Source organism: Cuculus canorus, chromosome 1 (assembly GCF_017976375.1).
Source record: "Cuculus canorus isolate bCucCan1 chromosome 1, bCucCan1.pri, whole genome shotgun sequence".
NCBI classification, from domain to species: Eukaryota; Metazoa; Chordata; class Aves; order Cuculiformes; family Cuculidae; genus Cuculus; species Cuculus canorus.
In genome coordinates, this window is record NC_071401.1 from 13,850,879 (window position 1) to 13,863,547 (window position 12,669).

Genomic DNA, 12,669 nt, shown 5'->3' on the forward strand with positions numbered 1-12,669 from the left:
TTTTTAAAACTCCTTTGTCATTCTATTCACACCAAGCCTTTCACCTCTTGTTTCTCTTTCACATTGGCAATATGGTTCCCTCCAAATTTTATGCTATGTGAAATAGGCTTGATTTTATGATTACAATTGATTTTTTCCATTTTTTTTTTTTGCTAGATTATTGGGTAAGAGCCCCAGTACAGGTTAAGAACCCCTGTTACATAGGCACTGTAAAAAAAGCCAATGAAAGCAGCAAACCTTCCCTGAAGTGTTGAAAGGCTAGCTGGCTTTGAGAGGATTCTACAATGCACTGCTGGAGCATTTGTTCTAAGATGAACATTCCAATGGCCAGCTCTAACTCCTGCAGTTAAAGCTGGGAATTTAGATGCTGTGCATGTTCTGCTGTCCTTGATTTGGTCTGTGCCTGGCAGTGCTGAGTGCTTCTGAAAATTATCAGCCCCACATCTCTCCTTGTGCTGCAGCCCTCAAAGACCATCTTGGGCTCCTTCATTTTCTTTTCCTCAGAGTGAGTTAATCATCCTCTCAAAAAGAAGATACATTTTTGCTGAAAGCCTGGGGCCCAGGTGGATAAGATAACCGCTTTCCTCATGATGGATTATCCTTGACAGTGCTTAGCAAAAATGCGCCAGATGATTATGATGGGCCAACAGCAGGTAATGAGATGTTTGCCTCTGCTATTGTATTATCAGAGGCTGTAGGAACTTGCAGAGATATTTCCATAGAAGGTTTGTGTCCAAAAGCTTTTGCAATGTCCATTTACCAGGATAAAGCCATAAATGGGCTTCCAAGCAGATGATCCTATAACTTGCCATACTGGCAATCTTTCCTTCGTGCACTGTAATATTATACAGGGGAATCATACTGTGATTCTGGGAAAAAGTAACAGTCTAAGCCTGCTTGCCCTCTTAGTATTGAAACATCAACAAAACACTGGTTGAGTGGATGAACTGTCTGTTGTGTTTGCCCTAGCTTAGAAGCAGAAATTAGCAGCTGTGAACATGCAATCTGCCTTATGATACCAGTGCTGCAGTCAGGCCAGTCCTGTTGTGTCGAGGAGAGATCAGAACCCTGTCAATGTAGTCATTTGTCTTCTGCTCAGTTGTGTTCCTGTTGTATGTACTTAATTCAGTTCCCACTCCTGCCCTTCCCTCCACTTCACTGTTGAACCCTGTGCTCTATTTTTAAGAAAATATAAGTTATATTAAGGAAAGCTCATGGCTTTCATGCAGAAAGATCTCTAAATAATGACTGTTATTATGGGCTGTGGTAACATAGAAACACACAATAAGTGTTATGTACATGTGAATTTGGTTGTAATGGGGGATTGCAACTTCATTGCATAATATATCCTGCTGGAAGTAGACCCAAGCATATGTGTATGAGATGCTGTTTTAAATCTATGCTTTACTTGTTTCATGAAGTCTTGCAGTCCAGTCTTTTTGTCCAGTTGCAATGTTTCATCACCAAGAATGGTGTTTTGTTACTGAGCCGCAGCAGTTCAATACAAAATGCTTTGCATTTTTCTCTTATCTTTTTTTATGGTGAAAGGTGCTCATTTTCCTTGCTACTTCTTAAAGTTATCTTGTCACACCTGACCAGATTGTGGCCCTTCCTCAGGGCTTGTCTTAGTATAGGCAGTCAGAAAAAAAGGTGGAGAAAATCTTGCTCTGCAGGTCAACAGTCTACAAATAAAAAAGCAGAAATTCAGACTTAAAAGACACTGTACTCTCCAGTCTTAAAGTACCTTTTTTTCCCTGTGCAGGCAGTTTACATGAAGGTGAATTTTCAGCACCTTACATGATGCTGAGAATGTCTCCATTCTTGCTTCTTGGGCTTACAGTGAAGGTTAGGGCCATGGGGAGATAAGACAGTGATTGGAGTAATCACTTAGGTACATCTATTAAAACAATACCCTTGCTGTATATGCCAGCAACTGTAAAGTTTGAAATAATGCACAATGGATGTGGCGAGATGTAGCATGAAACTTTTTGACCAGGATTTGCTTCTGAGACTGGTCTTCTCCATCTGAAAGTTATTTTAGGAGGAAAAGGAGGAAACAATCTGTACACTGTCTATTTCAGGGACCAGAACAACAGAAAATAGCATTGGCTAACTAAGAAGATAGTTCTTGGATATTTGTCCTTTGTTTGAACTCATTAATCATCAGGGGTTTTTTTTCACTTCTGTCCTTTCCCAGTTTATTCCAGGCCTTCCTTTGTGCTATATTTATGCTTTATTTGCATTAGAAATCTGACATGGGAGTCCTGTTTTTCTAAATGCAATGCTCAACTCTACCCATGACTGTGCATTCACCACCAGCATTTTCCAAGAACTATAATACATCACACAGTTTCCTAATACAATGGAACTCTGATTTGATTTGATCTTGTGATTTTGCTAGAGTATTAGTTATAATCAACCAAAGCCTTCCACTTATAAAGGCAGAAATAAGTCCTGACATTATTGCATTAGTCAATATTTTCCTCTTATGGGTCGCTTTATAAACCTAATAAAGAATTGACATAATACGCTTGAACTTAGAATATTTGCTTTGCTTTGATGATGATGATGCATGAATCCATATTTGCTGCCCAAGTCATCTGTATAACTGACAACTTCCTAGTGCAAAAACAGTATTTGTGAAGGGTGTTAGTTCTGTACTAGAGATTTAATATTCTCAGGATCATCATAACAGTCTGCATTGGTCATTTCAGTGTCTGATGTATCATAGATGAAGAACAATTTCTCAGATAGTGTCTAATGGGAATTCATGTTTCCACTAATGAATATAAAGCATCTTAATTAATGTTTCCTTTTTAAATTATAATTTTTAATTACCCAAACGTTTTCTTTTCAAGTGATGACTGGAAACGCTACAAGCTCAGAAGACTCTACTTCATTTGGGTGTGCAGGGACATCGAATCTTTCCGCTGGTTTGCAGATTTGCTCTGCATGTTGCATGACAAGGTAATGGGTGTTGCTTGCAGGAGTACCAACAACTTAAATGCAGCACATGTCCACACTACACAACTGGCATGCTGTAGAGAAAGGCAAACTTACTCAAAACAAGCAAGCTTCAGCAATATTTCTGCTTGGGCTATCTGTTCCACCCTCCATTTATTCTTGGAGCTGCACAAAACATGTTTGAGTATCTGTCACCAGTATTTCATTGCACAATGTGCCATGTACACTTACAAGTCTGGACACTTAGCTGTGAAATTTATGAGATGGAAGAATAACGTGCAAGTTGAGAAGACTGAACGGCCCTTGGCCATTTGCCAGTAGACAGATTGAGAAGGTAGGGGGATTTACAATTTCAGATAGATTTTAAGAGCAGTGTAGCTTCCTAAAATAATACATTGTACACAGCATGACTTGCAACACTCTGGAGCACACAAAGGGCTGCTATGCAAGCGTGTCTTCTTCCTTAAAAAACTTACTTCACTGGTGTTGAAACCCAAGATAGTAGGCACAAATGACTTTACACTTACATGAAGGGAAGGGACATTTTTTCACTAGCTATTTTTCTTGTCCTCCTAGCTTTGGCAGGAGAATCGACCAGACTACGTAAACATCCAGCTATACCTCAGTCAAACAGATGGAATGCAGGTATGTGGATAAATGCTGTTTGTAAACTGAAGTAGACTCTGGGGTAGTAGACAGTGCAAACTGTCAGTCAAAGACAAAAAGAAATTACTGCAGATGGTAAAAACAGGAAATGAGGCCATAAACTTAAGTAACTGATTCATTACTAGGGCAAGAGAGCAAGTCCATCCCCATAGAGTTAAGAGAATCTAGTCTCATCGCCTTAACTCGATTAGATGTAGGCAGCGATCCATATCTTCCTTTTCTAGGAAAGAGGTCCTTCCAGGTCAGGCCACAAACCAGACAGCTGGCTGTGTTTTGTGAGAAATGTGCCTCATTTCTGGGCTAAGAATCAAACCAGAATAGTTCTAGGAGCTTGCAAGCTCAAATCTCCTTTTCAAATAAATATTTTTGGAGAAACTAGCCATTTTTAAAAGCTTTGGGTTTCTTTGCCTCAAGTATAGACAAAAGTTACAAATTGTTTGATCTGTAAGAGTGGAAATCCTACTGAACTGTTGATTATCATGTATTACTAATCCGAAAGCTGGAGGAATCCCTCAGATCTTGACGTCTCCTGTGGCTATTTACACTTATGATCTTCATTTTACATTATTTTGCACATGAGCGTAGGCCTGATTCTTCACCTGCTGCATTTGGAAGCTTTCCATTGCCTACAGCGGGTCCAGAAACAAGCCTAACAATTACTGCAAAACATGAAATGCAGTGAGAAACCATGCCCAAAGGATTTTGATCTGCCTAGTATCAGGTGGATACAGCATAACGTTCACAACTCTGTTAGGAACACTATCCAATGGTCTAAATAATGTGATAGCTATAGTAGTTATGAACAGAACAGATGTAATTCCTGGATGATGTATGTCAACTGGAATAGGTTGCTTGAAAATAGCTAATTGGACCTGGTTTGTAATAACTCAGTTAAAATTAAAACCTAAAGCAGGTCTGTATTGCGATGACACTGCAAGATTGTAATAACGGACAGTTCAAAGCAAGTTTTCTAATGTGTATCAAACATCTGCTGAATTTATTTAAGTCATCTTTGATTTAAGTCTTTCATTAAAGTAATTTTTCTTTTGTGGTTCTTGAACAAAACTGGCATGGAATATTATGCTGTTCATGATTTCTCAAGGGGGAGTTAAACTCAACTCTCCATTGCCGTACAGCTTCTGTGTTCACTGATGGTAGTCCAAAGAATGACGGCTGCCAAAATTATGGCAGTTTCACTTTGTGCTTGCTTTGCTCAGAAGTAGCATGCCTGTGCGACTACAGGGAGCCAAGTCCATCCCTCAGCAAATGCCTCTTGAGTATAAAATGCCAACAGAGGATGAGTTAGCCAAGGCTCCGTGTTTACACTGATACAAGCAATGTTTCAGGTCATTCCGCAGTGGAGTGAATCTGGTAGCCTAGATAAGATATAATTTCTCTCTGCCTTTGTGTTGCATTAGGACAGAAAACAAAAGAAAGAGAATCCCCTGCATTGGAAGGGCATTTAGCCTTATCAAAATGTGGGCAAGTTTGTACTGCAGGAATTGGATGGGATCTATCTGGGGAGCAGTTTTGGCTGTTTTCTGCTCTTAAGGCAGCTCAAAACAGTTGGCAAACTACTCTCAGGGATAAATGTAAGATTTTCCTTGTTACTTCTTTAGACCTAGTCACCTTAAGAGTTACGTGTACAAAGTTAAAGAAATGACTTAAGATAGAAATATGATTTTTGCATCACTGATGTTTCTTTCGACTTACCAGTAAAGCCAATGAGGGAGTGAATAATAGGAGAATGGTTGTTGTTTTATAGCTTAAATAAATTGGTTTAAAAGTAAGAGGGAGATTAATGAGCAGCTGCATGAGGAACAATGTATAACGAACACCAAGGAGAGCCATTGAAAAAGCAGTGAGCAGAGGTATTGGTGCATGAAATGGCTGCAGTTTTAATCACAACTGTTTCATACTTGTGCTCAGGTTTTACACTTCAGCAATATGGTAAGTTAGCCAATGTCAGAAATGGGAGCTCTGGGTGATATAAGGCAATTTGCAAATCAGTCAGAATGGATTTTTTTGTTTCTTGCAGAAAATAATTGGTGAAAAATATCAAGCTTTAAACTCAAGGCTTTTGATTGGACGACCCCAGTGGAAACTCCTTTTTGGTGAAATAGCAAAGTGTAACAGGCGGTAAGTACCAGGCAGCTTGAAGAGTGCCACAGTTTGAAGGCTGGGGATATTAGCTGTTTCTAGCTATGTTTGTATGAAAATATTTTGGGTTTTTATCTTAGAGTGTAATGTTTAAGCCACTGCTGTTGAAATACTTTGCTATGAGAGATAGCCTGTACAAACTAAAGCATTTTTTTTCTTACACTCAGAACAGTTCATCTTCTCATGCAGCTAGGATGTTCAGTGGCCCAGAAAATAAAAGTAATAGATTTCCATCTCACTGCTCAGATATGGTTTTGTCTGTGGCAATGTCTTACTTGCAACATGTTTTGGTTTTATACATAAGTTGCATTTTTTAAAATTGTCGGCTTCTATAATTTTCACAATTTATAGTGCTGATTTCCAAACAAAATGCACAAGGAAGAATCTGACTTTCCAGTATTGGTTTTGTTCAGATGATGTATTGGTTTTGGAGATTCCTGGCTTTCTTTTATTCTTTGTTAAGATCTAGCAATGCCTTTTTACTGTGCTAGGCAAACATATGGTCTGAAACAAGACATATGTAAACCAAAGAAGACATGCAATTAGGTTATGGAATGTCTTTGTCCAGATCCAGATTTGTTGGTTGAGTGTTGTACACCCCACTGGCAGATTTCTGCCTCACAAGCTGCTTACAAGTAGAAGGAATAGTGTGAGTCTTGCCTAATCCACTTCTAGCAAAGTCAGCAGGGTGGTAGCAAACCACCCTCAGTAGCTGTCTGTAGTAATCTGGGTGCACCCAGTTGAGAAGTGCTCTCACATTCACCTGCAGAACTTCCCCCCAATAACTTTTTGTCCTTTATTGGACTCGCAAAATGAACATCTGCTTATTAACCCTTCTCTTCTGAGGCTGGATGTGACTAGGGTACACTGAGCCCTGAGTCTTGAGAAATATTGAGTGCCAGTATGTTTCACTGTTGGCAGTATAAGGTACTGATAATATTTGTCTTGGATTCAGGTCCTAAAAGATGTTTTGGATGGGCCCCTTGCCAGGAGGTCCCAAAGGTGCTACAGAGGTACATCCTTAGTAGGTTGCACCCACTGTGCAAATAAGTATCACTTAGAGAAGAATCATGGGAAAGAAAAGCAAAGAGAGAGCTTAGAGAAGCAAACTGACTCTGACTCAGAGTTCTCTGCATAGAGCACTGTTGACCTTTTATGTTCCATTCTAATGTCTTTTTTTGTTTAGCTGTGTGAATGCAGTTTTAAAAGGTGAAAATAATGAGGATTCTGCCACTTACTTGCAAGACTGTAGGTGCACATAATATAGATGAAGCTATTAGTGGTAGTCATACTTGCTTTTTCTTTTGTGCTTTCCATCTCATTACTCCTAATTAGACTTCAAGTACCTTTTCCTCTGCATTTCCACACTGGGCCTTTAAATTGTGCCACCATTTCTTAGCAAGGTGTCTTTTAGTACCTAAATAACATTCTGACTCTTTTAATTAACCTGCAGCTTGCTAAGATGTAGGCTTTCTCACTCTCTGTCACCCCCTTAGCAGTATTTATGGTGAGAGGTCTGTATCTATAGACATAGTTAAATTTAACATGGTAGATGATAGTGCAACCTGTAACTCAGTTCTCCCACAGAAACTTAGCTGTTGTAAGTAAATTTTCTCCCTCTTTTTATAGATGAGATGGCAACTTCATTTTTTTTCTGTAGTCCAATTTCCTGGTCTCTTACTAAACTTATTTCAGCTCTTATTTCTCATTAACATTCCAGCTAAATAACCCTGCTGCAATATGCAGAGCAAAATAAATTAAAAAAGAGCAAAAAAAGCAGGGCAACCAAATTATTTCCAACATCTGGTGCCAGTGTTCAGGCTTTCACACGTATTTGCAGTCATCCCCTTGGGCTTGTTTATGGACAAGATATTTTTCCACTTTTTATCTTATGATGTTAGTAGAAGATGTGCATAAATAAACACGCAGCTGGCAAACCTCTCATCGATGTAGCCATCTGATTGGTTTGCGGTTTGTGAATTGTTGCTGTTGTTGCTCTTTGGGTCCCAAATAAGCAAAGTGCTTTGCCAGAACTTCAGATCTTGACATGAGACAACCCAGGGTCAGGTTCCAAATTCTTTCTTCTGGGCTAAGTAGAGCAGAGGTGTGCCATCTACTGTTAATACTTTATATGACACCCACGGTTCCAAGAAAATCCGTTTATATAAACGTTTTTATATAAAATCAGTTTATATAATAAATTATGTCTTGTCTTTTCATTTCCTCTTTGGGGACAGAGTAGCAACCTTGTTCCTGTTTAGTTGTCTTCTGGATGAAAAGCTTACCACATGTCTTGGCTGCTAGGCTTTCTCAATTCCGCTTATTTCAAATGGAAACAGATTTTTTTCCGAGATAGAATCTAACCTAGAAAAAGACATGAATATCTGTAGGAGAGGAAGGTATAGAGCACCATGATGCGTTCTTATGCACTGTAAAGCAGAAATCTCTAAGAATAACTATGGCATTTAAAACTGGAATATTTCAAGTCCTGACTCTTGTCCTCTCTAGGTAGCAAAGTATTTCACCTCTCCTTCACTTCCTGCTGTTCATAAAATGGATATAAGAGTACGTGTTGACCTACTCACCCCATAGGAACACTGAGAAGTTATTTACTTAGTGCTCTGAAGGAGTAAAATCTTATGTTAATGTTTCTGATTATTAAAAGAATGGCCATTAACACAGTTTCCCTGATTGTAAACATGTTATTGATATTTAAAAGATTTTCAGACATTATGCCTCAGTAATACCTAGCTGTCTGTTTTTATTTGAGCAGCAAGGTCAGCTGTTGTCCCAAACAAGTCATAAGCAATTAAAATCTATCAGCTCAGGGTAATAACATGCTGTTCTGTAGTAGCTGGTTTTTAGCCTCCTGCCTGCTTTTGTCAAGGCAACCAAGCAAGAGCCAAGCAAGGCGGGAAGGAAGGTATCTACAAGCAGGAAAGTGGGGAGTGTAAGTGGAAGGGATTGTGAAGGGTGAACTCTAGGAGGTAAGTGGTATGTGGAGGAATGTCCAGAATAGATGCTGATGGTAGATATCCCACAAAGGAAGTTTGAGAGCCCCTGACTTGCTGTGTGCAGCAGTAGCTCAGCTGGGTCTCAAGAGACCTTCTTAGCCACAAGTCTCTTGTGTGTCCACAGGCAAATCATTTCACCTTTCTGTGATTCTGTTTACTAGCCAAAAAAAATTCTGCCTACCTTGGAAGGATGTTGCTGAGATGAGAGTACACTTCTAGCATGTGCGGCTTAGACATGTCTGTGCTTTGGGGGCTGTGTAATGAAAGGGAGAGAGACAAGACAAACTCTTCGAGTTTTGTTTATCAGTTGTCTGTACTAATTAGACTAATGAAAAAAACAGCAACATTAATTCTCTCAATGAAATACACAGTAGAAGACAGATTCTTGCTGGCAGCTCATGGACCCTTTTCCCTCACTGTGCACAGATTAGACTACATTCAGGTTCTGCAAGTGCTGAGGAATCTTATTTGAGAGCAATCAGCAACAGCACTCTTATTATTCCTACAAATCCAGCCACCAACACGACACTTTTTGCCGTTGAAAGGAGTACTAGCAGGACTTAAAGTGCCTCTACAGGAAAGCTGGGAAGGGGCTCTTTATCAGCGAGTGCAGTGATAGGACAAAGGGTAATGATTTTGAGCTTAAGAAGGGTGGATCTAGATATTAGAGTTAACTTTTTTTACAGTGAGGGTGGCAAGACATTGCAACAGGTTGTCCAGAGAAATCCTGGATGCCCTATCCCTGGAGATGTTCAAGGTGAGGTTGAATAAGGCTTTGAGTAGTCTGATCTAGTGGAAGGTGTCCTTGTCCATAGACGGGGGAGGGGAGGAAGGGGGGGGGAGGGGGACACGATCTTTCCTACCCAAACCATTTTATGATTCTGTGACAGGAATGTTTAATAGGTATACATTAGGGTGAGAACAGTAAGTTATGAATATTTGCCATGGACTGATATGAGAGATTAGATAAATGAAGATAATTCAGCATTGTAAGGTTACCATTGCTGTTATCTGTTTAACTTTGTGATGTTTCTTGATGTTTGATCCCTCAGTTGTGCTGTTTCACTGTCTCTGTGCACTGGTAGTGCGTGGACTGCCATGCAATTTGAGCTGCTTCTTAACATCAGGCACATATACTTGACATCAAAGATTTCTTCTTATACGTGTTATTTCCCTTCTCTCAACAAACACATGCACAAGCAGCTTTAAACTGTGCATTTGACTATCCTGCATGTGCTAAGATATTTTATATTAAATAGTTACTGGATGAAATACTGAAGCAGTCCTGGAGGCAGGAAACAGAACTTACGTCTCCAGCCTCTTTGTGAATGCTGTAGATTACAATTGTTAAAGCCATGTCCCCTCTTGCTCTCTCTGTTTCCAGTAAATCTTTAAAATCTTTCTCTGTAGTGGCACAATTTCGGCAGGAAGATGAAGAATTTATTTATTTTTTTTTCATTATATAGAAGAGACAGCACCACTTCTTCTTTCCCTGCTCCTTCCTTTCTGTTCTCCAATCTTGGAAAGAAAGGGAGATGATGAATATCATGATTGCCTCAGTCCCACTGTTGTGAACATATCTTGTTCTGATGCTGGCTACTGTTCTGAGCCCTTAGGTGCCGCATGACTGTTAAGTCTGACTTACAGCCTGTGTTAAAGGTGACCAGAGATCAAAGTGCTGTTGACAGGTTAACTAATAATCCCAGGCTGATAGCTGTGGATGATGAACAAGGATCATAGCCTGTGTTTGGCTTTTCATACGGCTTTGCGATACGGTTGCTGAAGGAAAGATTGCATGCTAATGTGAAATTAAAGCGGTAAAGATATTCTGCTGCTGCCAGAAATAATCATAGGTTAGTAGTGCTCTGTTTTCATTACTGTAACGAATCACTGTTAGTGACTAGATCTCCTGCCAATGTAAATCACAAGTTACACTAATGAAGTCATTAAAGTGAAGCACATTTTTAACCAAAAAAAGTGATTATTCATGAAAAAAAATAGAGTGGGAAGTAGTCGTTTCTCATCACTTGGTGTGTTGAGGCTAAGATGAGGCACTTTTTCTAAGAGTTATCTTGGTCAAATAAGTAATAGGATTTGTTGGGGAATATTTGGGAGAGGTCTAGTGGCTTCAGTAACACTAACCATAACACATGATCCTGTGAGCTCTTCTCACCTTAAAAATCTCTGTAGAGCTGACTTGGGTGTGATACAGTGAGGCTAAATCCAATTCTGTCAAATGTTAGAAGTTAGTGTTTATTTGCAATGTCATTTTTTTTTTCTTTAACAGGAAGACCATTGGAGTTTTCTGTTGTGGACCAAACAAAATCTCTAAGATACTTCATAAACTGAGCAACAGCAGCAACTCTTATGGGACAAGGTTTGAGTATAATAAGGAATCCTTCAGCTGAAAGTCTTTTGGACCAGCAAGACTGTCTAGAAGATAAAAGTGCAATTTTTTGTTTGTACAACATAAAGTTTGGCTGTGGTTTAAACAGACAGAAATGTACCAAAGAATAGCACAGCTTTTCTTATTTATGATTATTTAAGGCTTTGGAAAATGATGGATGCAGCAGTATACCAACAAATAATAAGTGCTTATGCTCAAAGCCAAATACGCTCACACGAAGTTTGTGGCAGCAGTGATTCTTTGGAGTTGTTTCTGTCAATTAAAAAGTACAGAAGCCAGGGAGAGATGCAGTTGCTTTAAAAGCTGATGGAAGAAGAATCTGTGGAATGTTTGAATTTCTTTCACTTCAGTCCTCTGGAGCTGAGACAGTGAGCCTAATCCCAAGTTAATCCAAATGGCAAAACATAGTATATTACAAATACCTATCGCTTTTGTTGGCATACAGCTCTCATGACTTTGTGGAGGAAACACTCCATATTAAAGTTTTTATACATTGCAGAATTGTGATTCTGTATTTAAAATATAGACTGTCACTCTAGTTAGTTTGCTTCTGGAATGGATATGACTGTTTCCATCCTCAATGGGTGGAATGCGGGAGAATGAAAAAGTGAGCAGAACTATGTAGCAACTGTGGGCAGACTGCGCCATGATGCAGCCCTTTGGCAAGCAAACAGCTATATTTTACAATGCAGCAGGTTGAAATCCAATTTTAGATGTGTCAGAGTATGTTTGGTTGACTGTGATCCTTTGAGTCACAGTTGTCTGCACTGATGTTGCTGAAAGCAGGATCAGGCGAGATCTACAGCAGAGTAAAAGCAAAACGTTTATTACTATGGCTTTTTGCATCATGTGTGCCAACAGAAACTTAGCAGGAGCTCCAATATGGTTTCACTGTGTTCCAAAGGGGAGGTTCTGAAATATCCAAATTTAATCTCCTCTTCCCTTCTTCCTCCCCGTAGCTGTTTTCCACTCTACTCACATTTGCTGTGGAAGGGCTAGAGGTCAAACAGGCACTTTAAAACTTTTTGGTTCTGAGGAGCAACTTTTCTTTTGTCCATCCAATAACCAATGCAGCTTCCTTTATTTCTTTTTTGTCCCCTTTGCCTTATTTTGCTAAGAAGAAGACATTTAAGTGTGAGTCAGGAGCTTAGCTGGCATAACTCGGCGTCATGCAAGTACATCTTAATAGAGCAGTGTTGCTTACAATTGCTGAAAACCTGACAATTTCTGGCAAAATCTTGGGAGTAATAGCCTGTAGTGTTTGCAGCACACACAGACATAATGTGGCTCAGCATCTCTCACGCCTGTGGTTCGCCCATATTTAGCACAGTGCATTTGATTCAGTCTACAGCTTTCCAATGAATATTGTTTTTTATTTTAGTAGGAAAGTCCTTAATTTCCAGCTAGCAACTCAAACTTTTTACAGGAATCTACAAGTAATGGTATTGGTGTTCAGAG

The 12,669-nt window shown here is 39.4% G+C and overlaps 1 protein-coding gene across 2 annotated transcripts in view; it reads left to right on the forward strand.

The window, feature by feature from the left end:
• NOX4 (NADPH oxidase 4) overlaps positions 1-11,929 on the forward strand; it is a 109,950-nt gene extending 98,021 nt beyond the window's left edge. For both annotated transcript variants that reach the window (XM_009566391.2, XM_054087222.1), the window contains 4 exons: positions 2,859-2,967; positions 3,541-3,609; positions 5,669-5,769; positions 11,092-11,929. In XM_009566391.2, the coding sequence (XP_009564686.2) occupies positions 2,859-2,967; positions 3,541-3,609; positions 5,669-5,769; positions 11,092-11,212 (400 nt within the window). In that variant the 3' untranslated portion in view covers positions 11,213-11,929. The remainder of the gene's footprint in view (positions 1-2,858; positions 2,968-3,540; positions 3,610-5,668; positions 5,770-11,091) is intronic.
• Positions 11,930-12,669: the final 740 nt, after the last annotated feature.